A 23,229-nucleotide genomic window follows, 5' to 3' on the forward strand; every position below is an offset into this window, starting at 1 on the left:
ATCCTTTATTGTTTTGGTTGTAAATATAAAAAAATGCATTGCACAATTTTACAGACCTACTGAAAAGTGCTACATATCAACAGCACAACAGAAGTTGTCATGCAACAGAACAGGAAACCTAAGCAAAGCAAGAGCACAACCTGAAGTCCTCATACCTTCAAGCTTTTTTTTTGTCATTTTTTCTTAACAAGAATGAATTCCATTCACTTAAAACACATTTAAATACAAGGTTAGAAGAAGAAAACAATCTATTTATTCATTGTATTGTTAAAAGGCTTGCTCATAACATTGATATTTTTTGACTGAAAACCTTATTCATGTTGGAAAAGTTCAGATAGAAAAAGTTCAGACAGCAGCTAGAAATTAATTCCATTATATACCAAAGGTGTGTTTCATTGTAACTGAAGTTCCTGTAATTGTAACTGAAGAATTCAAGTTTTACAGATAAAGCTACAGTTTGGTTCTGCCACTTCTGCTCTACACAGTAAATGAGCAGAAAATCCAAACAAGAATGAAACCAAAGAAAATTTTAACCGATGTTGTGGGAAATATAAAAAAAAAACAAACCCAAACCAATTAATCTCCTCTGCACCTCAAGTGTATAAACTGAGAAGTAATAGAAAAACTCCTGATGTCACCTAATTTAAAAAACTTCTAGAAGTTATCAACAAATGTCCACAGTCCTCCAGACTGGTGTGACTGAATCCCTGAACTGGATGTCATCAGCCTTTTGTTTTTTGGTGGTTTTCTGTCACCATAGGACACGAAAGAACACAAGCACAACACTGTTCTCAAGGTGAAAGAAAAAAAGGGTAGTTTAATTTCTGACTCCAACATTTATAGTTTTCTAAAAGTGACAGCGGATTGGAGGGTGACAGTGCCACCTCTCCAATGACACTGGTCAAACCAACAGTCCATCAACTCTCTCTTCTTCTATAAAGGAATGCAAAACAATGAGTTATTTACAGAAAGTGTGTGAGAAAGCTCACTACAAGAATGTCAACATCAGAAGGCTTAGAAAATCTTAAAAAACTAGGGTGACAGTTTTCCATGCAATAAAGGTGGGAAGAAGAAGCAAAAAAAAAAAAAAAAAAAAACAGAAAGAAAAAGGAGTAAACAGTGAAAAACCCATTCAATTTTCAGCAGTACCTTCTAGCTGACAACATCAAGGCAAGAACTATCCACTCCAGAAACTGAGAAAGTGAAACAGCCTTCAAGTAAGCATTATCTTACTGAACATTTCTGCAGTGAGCTTCCCTCTCCTGTTCTCAAACTCCTTTTTAGGAGTTTCGGGATTTAAAAGCAAACTAAACTAAATTTACGTGTCCCTGTCCCTTCTACCACATGTGAACACAAACACACACACACAGACAGAGGAATGTAAAAAAACCTGAAGATACAAAGGGATGCGGGTTTCCAATACATTTGACAGCCCTTTGTCTTTTCAAAGACATCTTTTTCTATCTCAGATGAAGAGGTTTAAGGCCTTGCCTGTTTGCTGGGTTTGGCAGAGCAGAGATTACGTCCATGTGTGCACAAATGTTCCTGCACATGGTAGTGGAGAGGGGTGGTGGATTCAGCAGGGAAGATGCAATTTTTTCCAAGCATAGAAACAGTTACTCACAACCTTAGTCTGAAAGAGTCACAGTAATGCCACACAGATAAAACCCTCTAAAAAGCCAGGGAAGCCCCACTTCCTCCATTCTCTGAATTTTCCACACAGCATCATTTTAGGGGGAACAATGGATGACTTATGATTAATCAAATGCACACAGGACACCAAGATCTAAGGCACAGATGGAAACATTCTGGTACCCCCCCCATCCCCAGGGGTCTAGAAAAGCATGGAAGAACATTCCAGTCAGGTCAAATGGTATTAACCAAGAATCCTTTGGTTTTGTGCAGAGATCAGACTGTCATGGTGAAGTGTACACTTGTCTCTGATCCTCCTCCTCAGAAATTCCTTCAATTCTTGTTTGCTCCTGGACCTTCACCCCTTACTCCTCCTGTTAAAAGGAGGCCAATAACTACAATACAAGCTAATAACTACACCAGATCATGCCCCAGTTCTCCAGAATTTGTTTTTGGGGTGGGGCCATCTACAATATACCAATTAATACAATTGCAGGTCAGAAGGAACCAGCAGACAATCCCATTTTGACTTTGTGCATATCACAGGCCATAAATAAGTTATTTAGCCACTCCTTTACTGAGTGAAACATGTTGCATTTGACAGAATACAACTTGTATTCAGTTATCTGGGGGTTCTCCAAAAGTTTAGCACCAGACAGATGTGCAGCACCTGCAATTCTTTGCAGACTTTAGGCACTGTGTGTTTGGCTTGCTTACTTTGGTGACACTGAGGAAATCAGAGTGCTTAAATTACAAAACTTTGAAAAATACAAAGTATTTAAATTCCTCCATGGGTAAAGAAAGAAAGACTAAGGTGTTTAAACATAAATCAAAGTGGAAAACTATGCAGAAACTAATACATACATGGTCCATCTCTTTCCATACCAATCTTTAGTGGTTCTACTGTTCAGATGTGAGACATAAACCAGCTTTTTTCCTCCTGTGTTTCCAAATGAAGTGAAATCACTCTCCTCACAAGGCTGACTGCTAAAAGAATTCTGATCTGCAATAACAGGGTGACAAGAACATATTGAACCACTGCTTCAAAGAGCAGCCACATCATTTCTGGTAATTGCACTAGTGGAAAGTATCTTTTCACTTTTCCTTCCCTCCCTCCTACACTCTTGCCTAAGTAAGAAATACTCAATTTTTTTCTCTTTAAGATTTGCAGTTTTTTAATAGTGCTTTGAGTTTGTTTCTGCACCACAATTTGTTAAACAAGCACTTCCCCTCCAATTGTAACCAGCTCATGGTGCAATCTAATGGATGAGTTTTCCATCCACATCAAAACTGTGAATGGACAAAGTTTTTGGCAGTTCAGGTGAATTACCTCTGCTGATCGTTTAAGGTTGCTTTCAGTTTCCAATCCATTCAGTGAGATCTGGGATGTCAGGGTCTCAGTTCTCAGATCCCCCAGGGCCCTGAAGGATGACTGTACTGCATTGTGATTGTTGGGACAGAACTCCCACGTCATCGATACCAGAAATGGCAAAAATCACACACCATCACTGCTGACAAGCAGGGGAGGCATTAGAGAATCTGCTCATCTGAAAAGGTCAGCAAAACCTCTTGGACAATGTGCCTTGCTGCTTTCTTGCTAGAAACCCACACATGCTCTTAACAGTGAGGTCCTTTCCAAGGAAAGGACATAAGGGAATCCCCAGCTCATCACAGTGTAAAATGATTTTACTGGAGTCCAATTCACAACTAGTGATAAAAATAGGAGGATTGAAAGCACTGATATAAAAAATTATTTTCTTATTTAACACTTCTTACCCAGATGTATCCAAAAGAATATTGCTTAATTGATTACAACCTAATGAATAATCTGGGAATGGATCCCTCCAGAAAATCTACTTATTATTTAATTACTATGACAACCTTTACACACCATTCCTTGGATGAGACTTGAAATTTTGTTGCTTCTGTGACAGGGACACAGGTTTTCACATGTGCCACAAACTTCAAATTATTTGTCAAATCTACTGTAAAAAAAGAGAAAGAAAAGCATGTCCCCCAACCCAGCCTGCAGAGAGGAAGCTGTGTTGGTAAAAAATTGTCATTTTGCCTTCCCCTTCAGTCCTCAGTCCCTCCATGCAGGGAAAGGCTCACCTTTTGTGCCTTGTCCTTCCCACAGTGCTGCTCTCACAGAAGCAAAGGGAAAGCTTTTTTCTGCAAGAAAAGCCATTAGCTGCAAGAACTCAGGACAAAAGAGAAACAAGAGCAAAACCTCCACCTGTGCTCAGCCCTACTCCCCAGGCCCATTGTTTCCTTCCAAACTCTGGCCCACCAAGTGGAGGAGAATGGGGACAATGCTGAGAAAAGCTCCTTTCCCCAGGGAGAACCCACTGGGCCCACTTCAGAGTGTGCAACCCCCAAGTGCTCCAGTTATTCCTCATTTTCCCACTGTGAGAGGCTGCACAGCACCTGCAGCCTGCCCTTGGAACTGGAAGAAAACTGCTCAAGGGAGGTGTTCCCACCTTTGCAGAGCTCTGAACAATCAGGATCAAGTTATGAGTGGAATTACAAGGGCCATGGGACCATCCAGACTATGAACAATCAGCAGGAATGAACATCCCAGTGCTGTCCCAGGATACACAATCACTGCTGGAACAGGACTCAGTTTACCTGCAGCAGAGCACAGGATGGGCTGAGATTGTCACAGAAAAATGTTATGCAATATTTTGACTTTAAAACTTATTTTTACATGTTCTATAATTCATGTTGAACAGAACCTTCCCATCAGATCAGGCCTAGCAAAGTCCTTCAGGTTTTTCAGACAGAAGGCAAAAAGAAGCAAAAAAAAGACAAAGAAGCAAAGAACTGACTGCAAGTCTTTGTGGTTTGATATAGCTTCTGAGATAATAAAAAAGCCAATTTTTTAACATTACAAACTCAATTCTTGTCTCTGAAGTGCTACTACATTTACGCATGGATGTGTTTTATATGTGCACATTTTGTGAGGATGGCAGCTGAACTGTGCAGAGTGCAAGAAAACAGTTAACTGATTAAGCTGATATAAATTCATGTATTTATCCTAATTGCAGAATTTATACAATCTAAAACTGCTTTCTTGCACTTACTGCACAGCCTGCTACTCCCTTGCAATGGCTATATAAAAAAAATAAAAATCAGCTACTTTATTTACTAGAAAATAAAGCACGTCTTGAAACTGATCAAATGCAATGATACACTCATTAAAATAAAAATACACAAAACACAGCCTGAGATTTTAATTCTAGTATTTTTGCCATGAGTTGACATCACTGACAGATTTTTCTTCTCCTTTGGTTTTTCATATGATCCTATTTAACAATTTTCACTATTCAAGTAAAACACATGGAACCAAATACCAGAGAACAAAACAAAAAGCACATTTTGCTTCATGAAATCAGAAGTATTTTTTCCCCTTGAAGAGCACATTCCTTGGTGTACAGGATTTACACTTCAGAGAACTGAGGGCATTCCATTAGTTGCATAAGGATGCATTGATGGAGATCTATTGCTGCCTGCAGGGCTCAAACCTGCTGAGTTTACCTGAGCTTGGTGTTTTTTCTCACATGACAGAGCACAGCACAGCACTGGAGAGGAACCCAAACATTCTGACAACGCTGCATCACCTGCACCTCTTCTCAAGGCAGGGCCAGGTGCCCTGAACAATGTCTCTGGTGATGGAGAGAATCCTTTCTAAAGTGCACTGACTGGAGGAGCCTGGGCAGGCAGGGCCTGGCAGGGTCTCCACCCCTGGGACAAGCACCTCAGTGTCTTTGGTTGTTAGGTGTCCCCAGCTCTCTTGTTCACCTTCGTCACGGCCTCGCGCGCCTGCTCCGGCAGCCGCTGAGGGTCCGACAGGATCGAGGTGCTCCTGCTCAGCTGCCTCAGGGTGTTCAGCACCACTAGGAATAAAAAAAGGCAGGAAAACATCAGGAAAAGCTATTCATCTGACTGATCTTTCTTCTGCAAAATAGAGCACCCCTTGACAGCTATAAATGTAAATTAAATACTTGCTGAAAGGCAAGAGGGAAAGAAATCAAGCAGAGATGCCCAAACAGAAGGTCACTCCAAAGCTAAATACAAATCTCAGAGGTCTTCCCTCATTATGAGATAAATCGCACTGCCAAACATACTCCAACTAGAGCCAAGCTTTTGAAATTTAAATGTAGTAAAAGACTGTTTAAATTCTGGTATATTCAACAAATTCTGGTATATTCAACAATTTTTTTTCTGAAGAGCCTTCAGAAGAGGCCCTTATTTTTTCACTGAGCTAACAAAAAGGAAGCGAAAGCCACATTCAGCATCATGTGCTTTCTTTGTCATACTCTGACTTTTAAGAAATGCTATTATATCTTACTTTCTGTGATCTGAAGAGCTGCTGGATGTAACCTCACTTACTTGGCCTCAGAACAGGAAGAGAACAGTGTTGATCCAACCAGGCCAGTGCAGTTTCGTTCAGATCCTTAAAGCTTGTTGTGGAAACCATCCCATTGAAGGACTCAAACAATGGCTTTATAATAATGCTGAACTGCAAACCATCAAATGTTAAGGGAGGCAACAAAGGGGGAGTTCAAAACATTCTATGGCAAAGGCTATGGCAGAGAAAACACTGGATTTCTAAATGGACTTCAACTGCCAGAGGGATTGCAATATTGAAATAATTGTATTTTAAGTCTCTAATGCTAAGACTGAGAGCAAAATTCCTTCACACTGACCCGAAGAGGAAAAAAGGAAAAGGAAATGTGCAGGTTTTTGAACAGCTTCTGTAACTGTAATTTTTCTTACCCTGAAATCTTTGCTATTGTCTACATACGTTTCCCAAAAGACAACCAGAGCTGCAGTTACAGCAGAGCCCACAAAAGGTTTCTTGCAGTACAATAACCTAGCAAGAAAACCTTGCCTCTGTATTGCATTTTACTTTGCAGTTACCTCCCACATGTTGAGGTGAACAAGGTCTGCAAGAATCTATATCCACATGCAGATGTGGATGAAAACTGAGGATGTTTACTATTTAAGTAACTCAGCTTAAAGTCACAGCATCAGAATCCCAAGTTCTTGGCTCTAAAACTACCAGTACCAAAGCCCAAGTTCATCAGGTTGGTATAAAAGGATACAATCCAAAACTTCCAGTTCTGCAGGGTCCTGCTTCTCACGTACTCATCAAACATCTTCCTCATGTGGTCAAACCTCTGCCGCGTTACGGGAACCCCGGTAGCAGGGAGCTGCTGCTGGCAAGAACTGGGAAGATGTCTGGAGGTTAGAATCTCACCAAAAACGACACATTTCTCTTCCAGACTAAACTGCAGCAGGAGATAAGTGTGTATTCCTGGTATCTCTGCTGGAGGCGCTTCCCAGTGCTTGTTGCCCCCAGAGTATAACTGCTCCAGTCAGGAATAAAAACTGTTTCCCCAACAACTTGGTCTATATTCACACAGCAAAGTGATTTATCAAGCTACCAGAAAAACTTCTGGATACAAAGAACAAAACTGAAAACAAAGTATAGCATAGAAAAAAGTAATTTTGGGCATTCCTTAAGGACAAGCCACATTACGAGTCAAGGAAAAAATTACAGTTACTCCTAAGCAATGTTACAGAAGAAAATGTAATGGAGATTCTTATAAAACAGATCAATTTAAAATAAAACTCAGCAAACTTGATTATATTTTGCAAGAAAAATAAAAATATTTTGATTTAGTGCTAATTTTAACATCATGCCTAAGCTCAAAATTTCTGCAGATGGAAGTAAAGCCAGTGCAGTTCTCAATATGCTTTGCAACAGTACATAATCATAAACCCACAGAGCAAACTGAGGCACTTCACAGGGAAGGTGAAGTGATTTATCATCAATTATGTTCAGCCAGTGGCTGAACTCCTGGAGCCCAAGTTGTGTGTCTTATGTACTCAATCACAATACTCTATAAAAACTGACTGCATTTGAGAAGAAAACTGCAGCAAAGCCATTGTGAAGAGTGAGAGTTCAATAACCAATGAGCTTTATAAAAACATCCTCACTGAATTCTTCTCAGAACTATTCTGACACATCCTCCCTGACACTGCCACTGTTGTGCATTCTGTGCTCAGAGCTTGCTGAAAATCCACAGTTTGCACCAGTGCCCATCCCACAGCAGCTCTGCTCTGTCCAACACCCATCTGCTCCCTGGTGTGGCACTGAGCACACCCTCCCTGCTGTTTGGCACCACTGGAGCTGCTGCTCGGTCCCTGGGAGTTCCCTGTTCTCACAGGATGGTGGCGTTCAGCTCCTCGATCTCCTCCCGGAGCCGCCTGGTCTCCTCCTGCATCTGGCTCCTCTCCTGCTGCAGCTTGGCGATGTATTCCACTGTCTTCTGGAGTGTGATGGCGTGGCTGATCTAGGCCAAACACAGACACACAGCTCACTTCCTGCAATCACCTGAGGTTCATGATGAGTTTGGCCTCCTAACCTGCACTCCAGCACTTTTTAATTTTCCTTCACTGTGTGTAAAAGCACAGGGTCAGGCAAAGCAAAACACTTCAGATACTCAACTCTGCGTTTCTCTGAATCCTCTTCAAACTCCAGTACAAAAATGTGGCTGTAGGGATTGTCTTCTTCCATAAATTACAATTCTGCTACTTTGTTGAAAGAAGTATTTTAATAATTTAAAATGTTTTATTTCATTATCTGTCCTCTTAAAAATATTTACAGTTTTACTTAAGTAGTGAAGTATGTGCTACATCTCCAGACAGATTTATAGGGCTGGTAGAAGCGCTGCTTTAAGTTGATAATATAAATTATTTCGTTTGGGAAACCTGGAGTTATTAAATAGAAGGACCCATCAAAGGAGATAATAATACTCTTCAGTTTGGAGGAACCAATTAAAAATCTGTACTTGAGAAATAAAATAACCAGACATTTCAGTAAAGCTGAGTTTTCAAAAAGGACTTCCTTTCAAATAGGCTATTCAAGCCAGGAAGTGAAATTCTGACAACATATTGCCTAAATTTCTGAAACTATAAGAACTATAAAAACGAATCAACATTCTGCACAAAAAGCTTTCATATTCTGCATGTTTCAAAGCCACTGGTATCTAAAGGACACTAAAAATTTTGTAGTGCAGATATATCTATATTTCAATTTAGTGAACTAAGTTAACTGGTGTGGCCAGAGTAAGTTTTTCGTCTGGACAAAGTCATTGGACATCGAGAAATCACCTGGGATTTTTTTTCTCTGTGAACCCAAGCACAAATGACAGGTGAAAGGGGGAAAAAAGGCCCTGATTCTTAAAGATAGCTGGGTGGTGTAAAGAGTCCTAATGAGATTTTCCAAATCATCTGAACTGACCATGCTGGGAGGCAGAGATCTCAATGGTGTAGGAAATCCTAGGAATTTACCTGAGCTTCACCATTCTACCTCTGCTCACTGCTGTGTTCCAGCAGTGTGTTCTCTGCTATGCTCAGCTGACCACTCAGCAGTGAAATCACTACATTTATTAACAAGACTTTTGGAATGGATCTTTCTTACATTTCACATCAAGCTGTAAGTGCTGCTGCAGTACTTACCGACTTGGAGTTGGCTGACACCAAGCTGTTCAGAGCACTGAAACCAATCTTGATATTAGACCTTCGTTTTTGTTCTGAAAGATGTCTCATTCTTCGGTTCTGCATAAATAAAATCAGCTCAGTCTGTGCTGTTCTCCTTTACTGTTTCACTGCTATGACTATTTCAGCTACTCAAATTCAGTGTCATGTTTGTTGACTTGTTGGCATTCATGGCCTACCCTGGAATGACTCTCCAGAATCTTAATAATGAATTGACAGTATGTTTGTGGACCAACTCACCTCTAACATCTGCACCTATTTTAAGCATCACACGCCAGGATGGCAAGGAGAAAATCTGAAAGATACTATATTACCTGGAGGTTCTTGTACAGTATGCACATGATTTGTTACTTGCCAGCAAGGCACACAAAGGTTTGAAAGATACCATTTGTCTGTGGAGTGCTTTAGCAGAAAGAAAAGGACACCCCCCACATCTTTCTAAGTTCAGCTGTGTTATCAGGAAGTAAAATATTTAGGATTTATATTAACAAAAGTACAAAGATCAGTAGACCCAGAGCTGGTCCAGGCTGTGGCAGAAATACCTCCCCATCAGTAACAAAGAAAACAACTGGCAGGACTTTTTACGCACAGGAGGACCCTGTAGCCCCTGAATCCCAGAGCTGGGGAGCTACCTAAACACTGACAGGAGCTTCCAAGGTTGGTGCCCTTGATAGATAGGAAAGAAAAGGAGCTCTAGTTTCTGCTCAGGCACTGGGAATACCAGATTATTCCAAGGCCTCTGAGTTGCGAGGACAAAGGAGCAGCCGGCAGATCCCTTCGCAAAGCTGGGGCCACACCGCCGCCCTGTGGCTCCTGCCCAGCTCAGCTGGAGCCTGGAACAGCCAGGGATCATCCCTGGGATGTTACACGTGTCACAGCCACAGCAGGGACACACAGAAAGGATCCAGGAAGGAACAAAACTACTCCAGATATGACTCTGAAAACCCCACTCCACACAGAGGTGTGTGTCAGGTGTGTGAAGGAGGTACAGAGACCAAAACTGTAACAGCCCAGGGATTTCTTTGTTCTGAGTCTCTCTCTTGCAGCAGCAGCCCAAGGTGTTCCTATTGCACCACTCAATTACTGCTTTTTCCTGGGAGTCTGCCACAGGAAACCTGGGATGAAGGAACTTCTTTAACAGAGTTTGCACTTTGAGAACCCATTCCTGCAAGAGTGAGGCTTTCTGGCAGCAGCTCACCATCACCCCACTTTATAACGGAGGAAAGCAATGTAATAAAGCAGTGAAGTGGTTGCCCAAAACCACAGGAAATGCAGGTTCACGAGCAGAACTGAGATTTCCAGTGCACTCCATGCTTGCCAAACTGAAATAACCATGTTACCTAGCAATACAGAACTGTTTAATCTAACTTGACAATACAGAGGAACAAAAGCACATACATCTGGAGCCCGGCAAATATCACTGCTTCTCTCTTGTCTAGCAAAAGAGTTACTAACAGTACACATCCAAAGCAATTCCTGTCAGAGCAGGTGTGCTTACATGGCTGTAAAGCTGTCTTTGCTTTTCTATCTAGTGACCACTTTCCCACCATCAGCCAGCCCTACTAATTTGTTCCTTTGTTACCTTACTCTCTATCAGCAGAACAGGCTGCATCCACAGCTTGTGAGCTCTCATGCCAAGCAAATCCCTGCCAACTTTTCTGAGTAACTTGCAGCATGGTCAGCAATGGGCAGTTCTGATTGTCCTTTGCAGCAGATCTAGACCTGGGTTTAGTCACAGGCTGCAGGTGTTAAACTTACCTTTCTGCCCCAGAGTAACCAAACTGCCATCAATCTCAGGGTACACAGAGCCAGGGAAGCCAGAAGGGGGCTGGCACTTGCAAAACTGTTAAGTAATGCTCCCTCCCACAAAAGAATGAATGAGAGGGTTACAGCTGATTGTTCTGATGGGGTTTTCATGGAGAAGTTTCTCATACCACCACAGAAAGTGTTCTGACAAGGTCAGCTTGTGTGTGAGGTACAACCAGCACTCAGGTGCTATCTCTAGACCACCAAGCTCTTACCCCAGTGATTCTTGAAGGGTTTTACGGGTGTAACTCGCAGAGTCTGTGGAGCTGCTTCTCTGTGAAGCAGCATAGCATCACTGGAGACATGTAAGTAACTCAGCAGGTCAAGAACTTCCCCTCCAGCGATGGCCAGAGCCCTGCAGGCTGAAGAGCCCCAACAGAACAATGGCAAAAAGCCACAGTTTAGAACACTAAGCCTGAACCCTTTGACAAGTAAACTGACACCTGTCACAACAGTCCTGTGAGCCACAGCAGGAACTGCTGTCATGACCATAAGGACCTGCAGAGGTACAGCTAAGCCTGGCCCCTCTGGTGACACATCCCTAAGGAGAAGAGTAGATTAGAGCCTGACATTTTGGATTGCACAGAGCAGCACAGACGCAGCAGCAAGCTAAGCTCGACACACAATGCTGCTGTTCTGAAGCTATGCCCAGACATCAGGACAGAAAAGTAGCTATGAAGGCAAAGAAAAGCCCCTCAAAGGAAAGGACACACACCTTAAGTGCAGCCACAGCAGGGTCAGTGGCAGGTTTTCCTGAGCAGCTGTTCTGAGGAGACTGTGGACTGGGGCTCTGCTCAGAGGTGCAGGGGGAAGCCTGGCCTGAATTCTGACAGTCCCGGCCTTCAGAAAGGAAAAAACACAAGACACATTAACAAACAACTTTCTGTAGCAAACGTAACTGCTGAGAAGTTTCTACTCAGAATTGAACTGAAATGCAGTCAGCAACCAAATTACACTGTTTGATGCAGCAACCACATGCTAGAGAACATCAGAACTGCTGGGAAAGCAGAGGGTATCATGTCACATGACACATCCCGAATAGCAAGATGTAACTGTCCTTCCACAGACATATTTCAGCAAAGGCATGTTGGATGCACAGGCTGTGACTCCGTTGTCCTGCTGGGCTCCCCCATTTGTCTCTAAAGGCCTGGGACATGATGGCGACACTCACAAGCCACTGACCACCAGAACCAGCCCAGAGAACACTCCACCGATGCACATGCAAAAGGAGTCTTTGCACTTACCTACAAGGATTGTGTCTGAGATCCTCCAGTCAAAATCAGAGCTAGGACACTGAACAACAAACCTATTCAGCACTTCCTACATTTCTTGGTGACTACGACAGCACATGCTTTTAGAAAGGAGTCACTTACAGGAAACACAAAATCCCAGTTTGTGGGGATGCTGCAGTCATTTAAGACAAGAATTGGAAACTACTGGATACAACTGAAGCTGTGGGGTAGAAGGGCCTGAAAAGCTTTTCCTTCAAAAATTATCCAGAGATCCTCAAGGCCCATTTACACCCTGCCTACCCAACAGAAACACTTCCATGTGAGGGGAGAGAATGCTTACAGCTTTCTAACTTACTAGGTGTAGGTGAGGGAACTTGTGAACAGCTACAGTGGGAAGGGATGTGCTCTCCTTTCACCAACACATCTTGGACTACACTAGGAGGAAAGAGATGTGAGACTGCGGACTGGCTTTGTTGACTACTTGGTGCTCGCTGTGCTGGACCAACCAGAATGTTACTACGGAACTCCGTCACCCCGGGAGCCTGGGAACAGCACAGAGACAGCACAGAGAAAAACAGAGAGAAAGAGAGCAGGAGGGGCAGTGTGGGGGCAGAGGGAGAGAAGGGATGAGAGAAAGGACAAAGTGGGGGGAGAGATTAAGAAAAAGAAAGAGAGAAAGAGAGATTTGTTACCTTGCCTTTCACTAAAAGTAGCAAATTAATACATGATTAACAATCTGATGACATGAAACAAGGGCTAATATATAAGGAATTGGCAGGCACCAAAGTCAGGCTTCTGGCGGGACACCAGTATCCTTTCATAACTTAAAGCAGTATTACAACACATCAACAGCATAATATACGAAAATCTATCTCCATCTTCCTGCACACAACATATTGGGGAAACCCACTCACATCCCCAAGGCATGTTTTCCAATATGGCAGTGGAAAGGTGAGCTCCCTGGGCTCCTTCCAGCCTCTGCACAGTTAAAGCACAAACCATCCCCATCCACAGCACTGTGAATACAGGCCTCCTTGGAACCTTACTGTTGTGTGAGACAGAGCTTGTCAAGACTATAAAGTGCTTCCAAGCCCATGAAGGGGCTACATTAAAAACAAGCAAACATAAAGCTGAATGCACAAATGCATACGTTGGGTAACAGATGATTTACTGGACTTGTTACCCGCCTGAGCACATTATGGCTCTGACTACTTGCAAACAACAGGCCTAGAAAACAAATATATAATTTTTTTTTATCTTCTCCTTACTCTGACAATTCCAGCTGGTGCAATTGCAACATTAGACTGAGACGTGGCTGGCGTCAAAATCCCCTCTCTTTTTAAAGGTGCTGGAGTTACAATCACAGCTCTGGACTGTCCCTGAAAGGCAGCTGAAGAACACAATTCAGTTAGAATAGTTAATGATACAAAAAAAAGATGGAAATTATTTTGTATGAAATAACTTGTCATTAAACATGGGCATGGATCAATGGGCATCTATTTGGTGCTATGTCACTGCAGTATAAAATGCCACCAGTCTTCCAATAATCTCAACCCCTTTAATTCAGTACAAAGGACTTCAACACTCCAGCTATTTCTGAGTTTTCTAGCACCACTGTCACTGTTTCACTGTGAATTTACAGAGGTATGTGGTAATTCAGGGAGATACAAAATGTCTTCATTCTGTCAGAGGTGGGCTTGACAGGAAAGGACCATCTTCAGCTCTCCTCTTCCATCCACACTTTGGAGTCTCAGGCTTGCTCTGCTGACCCAGGAAGGGTCAATGACTCAATACTTCATGCTTTGTTGTATATATATCTTAACTCCTTTCCCTCAGCACTTCAGCCTACCAGCTTCTTTCACTATCTAGTTATATAGCTGCTTTAGATGACACACAACAACAAGACAACCAAATGTGATTGGGAATCAGCACCAAAATTCCACAAAATATGCTAAAGAATCAAGAGTTCTGCAGTGCTTAGGCAGCTAGAGGCAATTCTGAATAGCAGCAAATGTCTCCACATGAATCTGTGAAGATCTCCATGTAACCAATGCAGATGTGCAGCTACTACCACAGCATTCATGCTGACATTGTTCTTGCCCAGTCTAGACAGAACATGACTGACCATCCTAAATTATCACTAAGGGAAGAATCAGGCAAAGACACAGCTTCTGTCTGGGTTTTGATAAAAATGAACCAAACATATTTGGCTTCACTCTTGGCTGCACTGGTTCAGCTCTCTTTTGTACAAATAAAGTCATGATGCAGGAGAAGTGTCAGCACAGCTCAGCCCCTGCAAAGCCACCCGTCTGCAGCTCAGCATCAGGACCCTGAAGGACACACACAGCAGGACAGGGAGACAGTGCAGGGTTATCCAATGTCCCCTCCCTGACAGTGTCACCTCTGCCTGACAACTGTGTTTTGACTCAACTGGAGTTTCTGCACAGCCTCCTTAAGAGAGGCCTGGGGATTGCACAAACCTTGTGCCAGCCCTTGTGTGGCTCTGTCACTGACACAGGGAGTTCATTCTTTGAGCATTCCCACATCTAAAGCTGGAATCACAACCTTTCCACTGCTCACTGATGTTCAGATGGACTGTGACATCTCTACTGACCTCAAGAGCCTACTCTTACCAGTGCATTAAAGCTGCTGCACAGGCTTGGCCTTTCTGACTTGCACATTTGGGGACCTGCAGCAACCAGCAACAACACTTAGAAGTCGCTTTACATGATTCATGTTTCTGTCCTACATATGCATCTTTTGCAGACTTTCCTCTCCAAATCAGCACATTTATCATGAAGTGGTGATAGCAGTGAAGTCTTGCACCTGATGAGACAATCTGTACAGATTTTTGGTTCCTTATACCACACAGCAGTTTTAACCCAAGACATAATGTAATTTGCTTTACAGTCAGGAGATGATTTGTTTGTCCTGAACACAAATTACAGGCATAAATGCCTCAGTTACAAGTACTGATGTTTATTCTGTTTCCAAAAATAAAGCTCTGGTATTTATATAAATTATTGGATTTGTCCCCTGAACTTGATGTCCCAGTAGTTTAGGAACACCATGATCCCCAAATACATGCCATTAATCTAGATGAGAAACAAAGCCACTGGTTGTGATGGTCTAGAAGTAAATGGTGGAGCACTGGGAAAGTAATATATGGGGTGAGGAACAACCCAGGAAGCCCTGAGAAAAGCAGGAGCAAAGACTTTCTGAAAATGAGCTGCCTACAATCTTCACTAGGTGAGAAATGCATGTCTCAGCTGCTGAAGGTACAGGGAATGTTGGTTTATAACACACTGCAGATAGGAACACTGCCATTAACACCCTCATGCTATTAATCATGGACCAAATTGATCACAGTGACATCCTAGAATACCATCTTGAGTCTGCTCTTCTCCTGAACAGTGATTTTTCTCTTTGGTGGGTAACCTCACTGTCAGGCCCTGGCAGACACACCTACTCCCTAGTAAAGCCTGTTTAACATTACTCCTCCAGGCAGGCTTTTTCTTGAATTATTGTTGCACATTTCAAGTGGCTGAAGTCACTTGGCCCCCAGCCAGCACAAGTCTAAAAACAGATTGCAATAATCCCAAGAGTGTTCTGCCTGTCCTGCTCCAGCCTTGAGCTTTCCTACAAGAATCACCTTAAGTTACATTCTCACTCCTTATCTTGTTATTCTTTGCCTTGTGCAGCGCCAGTGGCTTCAAATCCCACCCAGTCTGGAAGTCCCAGGTGTTCCTACCCTGACATGAAACCCACTCCTGACTTAAAGCATCTCCAAGGGTCTCTAGACTGCTTGAGACAAAGATCTCAAAGTCTCTCAGGAGAATCTCCTCCTCCACTGTGGTTGAGTGCTCTGAGGGGCAGTTAATCACAACAGCATCACTCCTAAATCCAGGGCTTCTATGGGACAGGAGCACAGAGCTGGTGCAGCTACACAGCCCATCACAGATGATACAAAAAGAGATCCCCTTTTGCAGGTCAGCTTTTCACACTCAACCAAACTGCTTCCAATCCTTGCAGCAGTCCAGAGAATCCCACTGAATAGTGCAGCCACTGCATTCAGCCAGTGGATTCAAGGGTTCCGTGGACACACTCAGCAGCTCTATTTTAGCTTATTATGTTAAGCAAGAAAAGCAAGAAGGTCTTTTCCTCCTGCTAGTCCCACTCACAAAACAAAACCATCCTCCCACAGCACTCCTCACCTGGGGTGATGAAGGCATTCTTTACCACTAAGGACACTGTTTCAAGCTTCGGAGCAGGCACTATTTTTTGTGACTGTTTGGGCCTTGTCCCAGCACTGGCCAGAGGAACAGGTTTGGGGAGTGCAAATGTCAGCTGGGACTGCAGCTGGGGCCGGGGCTGCCCCTGCACAACAGCAGTCTGGAAGGCCAGGTTACAAGGCACTCCTGCCCCTGGCTGCTGCGTGGCCAGGACCAGGCTCTGGCTCTGGCTCTGGCTGAAGGTGGTGGCAGGGGCGTTGTGGGTCAGCGTGGCAGAAGCCGTGTGAGTGATGACCGAGGATTCGCAGAGGCCGAACTTGGGCGTTTCTGGAGCGGCGAAGGCGGCAGGGGCGGGGCTCAGGCTGGAGCTGAGCGGCACCGCGGGCAGCGGGGGCGGCTGCTGGGCACTCGTGGGCTGCAGCAGCGGCAGCGGCGTCTGGAACACCGACATAAAAGTTTGCGGCTCGCTGAGAGACGAGTCAGGAGGGAAGTCTGCCGGCTGGATGAAAGATCCCCCACTTCTAATGCTGGAGCACTGGTCAGCAACGACATCAGGAATGACAGGAGCAGGTACTGAGGAAGGAATCAGTCCATCGCTGATGTTCCCTGCTGGCAGCGTGCTGGGCAGCGAACCCGACGGCAGGACAGGAGACTGAGAGACAAGGAAATATCACTGACTCAGACATGCCTGAACTTCTCCTGAGAGGACATGGCTCATGGCAGAGCCTTCTGTTTGAAACCTCTCTTACCTGGGAAGAGTGGCTGCTGCTGTCTGTGGTAGCTGAGCTGACAGCAGACACGGAAGGGAAATAATTACTGGAGCGACTGGGCGTGAATAATTCTGAAATATGAAAAGCCACCTATTAATTTTCTACAGCATTGCTGGATCTTAAAATTCACAGGAATATCAGTATTATTTAGCAAATAATGAAACCATGAGCTTTTTGCTTCATACAACTGCTGTTGACTGAACAGCGAATTGCTGTCTTCAGAGGAAATGATCTCTTCTCTGACTCCTTCAACTTTCATGCAAACTGGGACAATGCAAAAATCAGTCCTGTTAAAGGTTCATCTAAACACAGACAGCCAAGAGCTGATCCTCAGCGAGTCCCACAAAGTACAGTTATCTGATGCAGACTGCCTGCAGAGCCAGCAAATAGATATGACTCTACTTCCATGAAGATCCATAACCATCAAAGTTGTCAGCAGTAATTTAGTGTTATATAGAATTCTTGACAGTGCCATAAAACATTCAAAGACAAACAAAATGTTAAATGTCTTCATCACTAAGAAGTGTGAAATGGGGAAACCTTAGATGCTTGTAAGACTTAAACTTTTTTTTTAAAAACCTAGTTCACAAATCACTGCAATATTTAAGAAATTAATGAACTCTATATATGATTCTTACCCTGAAAAGGCTCAAAAGTATCCATAAAATCAAAATTTGGCTGGAGAGGAATAAGCCCTGGTTGAATCATGTCAGCATTTCCTAAGTGTCCTGCAAAATTCAGGAGACAGATTAGATTAGCTTTCCATCACTCACATAGTAACAGCAGCAGGAATAAAACACTCCACAGCCAGGCTTGGCCAAGATATTACAGAAAAACTGCTGCTGAAAGGAACTGAGCATCTGCTTCTCTTCAGAGCTACAGCACAGTCCAGATATCAAAGCCATTGGGGAATGAAACTTTCAATTACTAAAATGGAAGAGGTGAAACCTGAAGGCTCTAATTGAGCTGCACGACACAAGACCTTGCTGGAAAGCACAGCCTGATCCACCACAGCTCATAACAGAGTATTTTAAAGTAAACCATCACCCATTTCATTTGCCTTGAGTACAATTCATGTAAACCATGGCTGCTCTGGAGTTGCTCAGACATCCCTGCAGCAAGGATGGTGAACAGAGGACATGTTCTGTCCCATCAGACAGTCAGAGTTAAACAGCTCTTGGGATTGTTTGTACAGATGAAACTTGCACTGATTCTACCAGACAAAGCCAAACAAAAATACCCAGGCACTCCCTTAAAAATACACACACAACTATGCTTTGAGATAAATCCCAATGCCTTCACCACTGATAAAGTAAATACTGCTCATTACAGATTTATTCAGAGTAACTTTAAGGGGCAAAGCTGGGAGCAGCACATAAGAAGCTAAGACAGAAATTAAATTTGGATCATTAACTGGGATTCTATAACTTACAGAATCACAAGACAGCTACATTCCCTGAGCTGTTTTTATCTGTATCAGCAATACAAGATAGATTTCTTAGGCAAGACTACAAGAGCAGCAAAGCAACAAACCAGAGTTTTTGTAGGGGTTCTCACTGCAGCATAGCTACAGCCAACAAATACCTATGTCCCTGGAATTTGGCCAGGAAACCAGCTGATGTGAAGAGAGCGTGGAGAACAGGGTGTCGGTGAACTCGGACATGAGCATGTCTGCATCCAACAGGCTGCCTTCCTCCATGGGCACAGGGGTTTCTCTGCCATACCTTCTTTTTTGCCAGAGAACCACATCATCATCCTGCCAAAGGAAAGGAGGAGAGGTCAGGCTGCCTAGCAATGCCAAAGCAGTCTGGTGCATATCTACAAAAGCAGCCCTCATTTTTCACATTTTTAAAGGAAGAATCTCTCTTTGAGGAGCCATCAAATGGACTGAAACACTTCAGTGGTGTTTCTGATACACCAGCAACTACTGCTCACTAAAGCACCACAAAACTCTGGGAAAGATTTTTGCCCAAAACCCAGATATTGACTAGAAGGACATAAGACAAATAATGACACTTCCTCATTTGATTGATTACACAAGTATTTTTGCACCCAGTTTAACAATCTTTTGGTTTGAACAAAGATTAAAAATAACATGACTAGCAAGAATGCAAAAAACAACTCCTGTCTTGTGAGATGTATTTGAAACTCTGACTCACAGTGAAGTGTAACTATACTCCAAGTTTGCACAAGACATTTTTGCCCATGAAAAATACAACACAATGTGACTTGGCTTACCCATCCCTCACTACAGGCTGAGTTAAACTGCACTGCCTTGCAAAAACAGCAGAACAGTGCCTCTGATCATCAGTTTATATACCCAAAGTAGGTTTGATAGCTTAAGGGGACATACTAAATGTCCCTTTAACTGTCCCTTTAACCATTTTGTCCTTTTATAGGATCCTGGCATATTATCTGCCTGAGCTGTGGGCACAGCAGGAAGATCTGCAAAACACAGCTCCCACATCTTCACAGATCCAGTTACACAAGCAAAGCAGCAGTGCCAGTTACAACTCAGTAACAAGATGAAATCATGTGCCAGCCCTCAAAGAGATTGATCTCCCTGGGCATGCAATGCTGATTCCCATTTCTTCTGCCACAGCACTTTACATTCAACCTCTCCTCCATCCAATTCAAGCTACAAATCTCACATTGCTCTCTGAGGCACAGACCATTAAGGTGTCTAACCTTAATTAAGGCTTAAGCAAGATGCTCATTTTTAGATTGCAATCAAAGCAAGCTACTGCACGTTACAGCTTTGTTATCTACTGTGGGTTCTACAAGCATAAATATTGCCACTTCTCAGTGGTGTTACCTACCCTGACCAAACTTGAAAGATCTTCATCTTTGTGTTTCTGTAACTGCAAAAGGAGAACAGAACAGATGGTGAAGTCAGGATAAGTCCTGTATGTGCCAGTGGAAGATCTGATTTTGCAAAACTTTTAAGACCCAATCATGCACAATCAGTCCCAGCACAATAATTTTTAGTTAAGTGGAACTAATCAGAGAGCATGTCTGTACCAGCTTATCATCTGTTTTAAGTACTCTTGCATGCCAGAAATCTGATAGAAAAACTCAAAAAGCAACAACATACTGATCAAGCTCAAGCGAAGTACTTTCACTATGTAAACCAACAGACCCTTTTCTTGAAGTATGTTCTCCACTTGTGGTATTCCCTAATGACTATTTCAATTCTTCGTTTCCAGTATTTCCCCTCTGTTGCAATGGCCTGAGAACACAAACACATACCATGAATTACACAGAATCACACAAGGGCTGAATATTCAATACATTTCCAAGCAAATATTCAGGCATAAAAAATGCAAAAGAAAGCATGCTAATTCTGTTTGAGCTCATGTATCAGCAGCCCACACTGTCCCAGAGTTCAGCTATCACAGAGCAAATCTGACAGTACTAACTTCATCTTTCCCACAAAAACCAAACACAAGGTGACATCTGACTGCACTGTCAGCATCTCCCACAGCAGCTCAACCATAAACAAGAGTTAAGAAATAGAAAAAAAAAACCCTTTAAAATTAATTTACTGAAATATAATGTATAAAGCACACAATATCCTGTGAATCTCACAAGATCACATGCACAGACACACACATAAGCAAAAGCTGCTATGAATGACACAAAGCAATAGAAATCTGATGTCCAGCTCAGGGGGGACCTTGCAGGCCACACACTGATGGCAACAAAAGGATCACACGATATGGGTCTTCAATGTATCACAGAGAGCAGTGTGTAAGTTGGGGAGAAGAGACTAATGAGAGCCTTAACTTTGTGTTCGAGGGTCACCTTCACCACAAACATCAACACTGTTCTTTCAAAAACCTGAGACAGTTCCACAAATTCATCTGGAACTCCTCTGAGTTATAAATTACTCTAGAGTTATGCAGTACAGAGAGAGCCACATATTGCCACATCAAGGGCCTCACTGGTTTTCTGCAAGGAGCCAGAGGGCAGATGTTAGTTTTCGTTTATGTTTACAGGAGCACAAAAATGAAAGAACACAAACTCATATTTGATCTGTCTGTGAAACTACTTCGACACAGAAAAAGAAATTGCTTGTTCTCTTGAAACCACATCTCTCCAATTATATAAAATACAGAAACTCTCCCAGGGTCACTCAGACTCAGTCCTGAAAATAGTCATCACTCTGATTTCCCACCGACTTCCAGTCAGAAGACAGCAGTGGCTGTCAAAACCTTAACTATTCAAATAGCACTTCTGTGATTTATGATTCATTAAATTACAACATTAACATAAGTTACACAGATAACAAATGTCCTTCTGGTTGCACCTTGATCATCCTAATGCGATGAACTCACAAAACTGGGTTCACTCTGCTCTTAATGGTTCCTTCTAAATAAAACCAGAGCACAGATTGGCTATGCTGCCCTTGTTCCCAGCAGACCAGAAAATCCTGTTCCAAACTCCAGAGCCCACTGGGCTGTTCCCAGGGTTTCCCACACACCTCTGGCCGCCGGTGCTCATCGACGTCCACAGAGCCGTCCAGAGGGGTCACAAAGTGGCACACGGGGTTCTTGCGCTTCTCCAGGTCTGAAACAACAAGGGCAATGCAGGTGCTGAGCACGGGCAGGGCCTGCAGAGCTGTCACTCCGGTGGCAAGGTGTGACAGGGAGCTGGCCAGGGCTCCTTCCCGATGAGCAACACAAAACAGGGAGATCTCGGGCTGTGCTTGAAGCACTCAGCACATCCCCAGTGTGGGCACACCCAGGAAAGCCCTGATCCAACGGCACTGCCTCTGGAACATCAGTCCTGAGCAGATCCCCGAGCTTTTCACAAGACAATAATTTCAATTCTCTTGTTCTCAGCGATGTCTCAGGGAAGACCCGCCCCCAGCACGGTACTTACACTGCATGTACCAGGCCCTCCAGATGGCGTTATTGAGACGGATTTTATCTCTCCACTGAAGCTTCAATCCCTTAAAATTTTTCCATTTTGGTGAAACCAACCTTCCACTGCAACAAAACAGACAACAAATCATTCTGCTTCCAGTTTTTCTCTCTCTCTTCCTTTCAAGACAAAGCATTGCCCTAAACCAGCAGAACTCTCAACAGATGAAACAACAACAAGCCATGCTTGGCCAGTCACAACTTTCACTGTCCACGGCTCACTAAACCAGGAGCCAGAGATTAATCCACTCTTCATGTGTCCTCCATAAGAACTAAGAATTGTCCCAACTGGTCTCAAAAATATCAGCAGGAATGAAACTAATTTTACCCACACTTTTCTCTTTGCCAGTACCTCACCTTCTCTAATCCCCAACTATGAGCTTCCACCAACTGGGATTATTTAAAATTAAGAGGCTTCTGTGTGTTTGGTCAGATACAGTTCCATTCGATTTTCCAGGCTGGTAACACTGGAAAGGAGGAATGAAATGCCAGTTCTGGCCCATGAAAAAATATAATCCACCAATTCTACACTGCTGGTAATCAGAGCTGGGCACAAAGGAGCACCAGTAACTTTTCTCCAAGGAAAGGCAAGGCTGGAAAAAGAAATGGTTTATGCATGAATGCTCCTGGGAGGTGGAAGGGAAATGGAAGGAAAAAGGAAGAAGCAGCAGTGACTCTAGTAAGCACTGTATAAACACAAACTACCCAGCCCTTAAAACACACCTTTATGAATCATTAATCCATCCTATTGACAGGGCAGAGGAAGTAGGAAATACTGGTAACACAGTAAATTTCAAACCAAAGATTAAAGTATAGGAACTGTGCCTATCCCAGGTTTTCCCTCTTGTTTTGGGGGATTTTAGCCCCACATCTTCCAAGTTTATGTCTCCTGTGCTGTTTGTGCAACCTTGCTATGAGGGCATTGGACCAGCAATACCAAGTGCAACCCATACAACAGCACAGGAAACAGGTTCACCTTGACACACTATGAGCATCAGGTCAAGGGGTGATGGACGGAAGGAGTGGCAGGAGTGGCAATGTCACCTACACACACTCTGCCCTC

General features: G+C 43.3%; 1 protein-coding gene across 2 annotated transcripts in view; it reads right to left on the minus strand.

The window, feature by feature from the left end:
- Positions 1 to 916: 916 nt before the first annotated feature.
- MLXIP (MLX interacting protein) overlaps positions 917 to 23,229 on the minus strand; it is a 43,113-nt gene continuing 20,800 nt past the window's right edge. Inside the window, exons 2-18 of one of the 2 annotated variants that reach the window (XM_030958643.1) lie at positions 22,126 to 22,232; positions 21,725 to 21,810; positions 20,381 to 20,470; positions 20,061 to 20,102; positions 18,826 to 18,997; positions 17,880 to 17,969; positions 17,221 to 17,312; positions 16,844 to 17,123; positions 16,454 to 16,786; positions 13,508 to 13,629; positions 12,595 to 12,781; positions 11,723 to 11,847; positions 9,163 to 9,261; positions 7,867 to 7,994; positions 6,741 to 6,864; positions 6,025 to 6,154; positions 917 to 5,528 (exon numbers count right to left, since the gene is read on the minus strand). In XM_030958643.1, coding sequence (XP_030814503.1) covers positions 5,407 to 5,528; positions 6,025 to 6,154; positions 6,741 to 6,864; positions 7,867 to 7,994; positions 9,163 to 9,261; positions 11,723 to 11,847; positions 12,595 to 12,781; positions 13,508 to 13,629; positions 16,454 to 16,786; positions 16,844 to 17,123; positions 17,221 to 17,312; positions 17,880 to 17,969; positions 18,826 to 18,997; positions 20,061 to 20,102; positions 20,381 to 20,470; positions 21,725 to 21,810; positions 22,126 to 22,232 — 2,329 coding nt within the window. In that variant the 3' untranslated portion in view covers positions 917 to 5,406. Of the gene's footprint in view, positions 5,529 to 6,024; positions 6,155 to 6,740; positions 6,865 to 7,866; positions 7,995 to 9,162; positions 9,262 to 11,722; positions 11,848 to 12,594; positions 12,782 to 13,507; positions 13,630 to 16,453; positions 17,124 to 17,220; positions 17,313 to 17,879; positions 17,970 to 18,825; positions 18,998 to 20,060; positions 20,103 to 20,380; positions 20,471 to 21,724; positions 21,811 to 22,125; positions 22,233 to 23,229 lie in introns of both variants that reach the window. The other variant, XM_030958642.1, reaches the window with a different exon arrangement.

Source organism: Camarhynchus parvulus, chromosome 15 (genome assembly GCF_901933205.1).
Source record: "Camarhynchus parvulus chromosome 15, STF_HiC, whole genome shotgun sequence".
Lineage (NCBI taxonomy): Eukaryota > Metazoa > Chordata > Aves > Passeriformes > Thraupidae > Camarhynchus > Camarhynchus parvulus.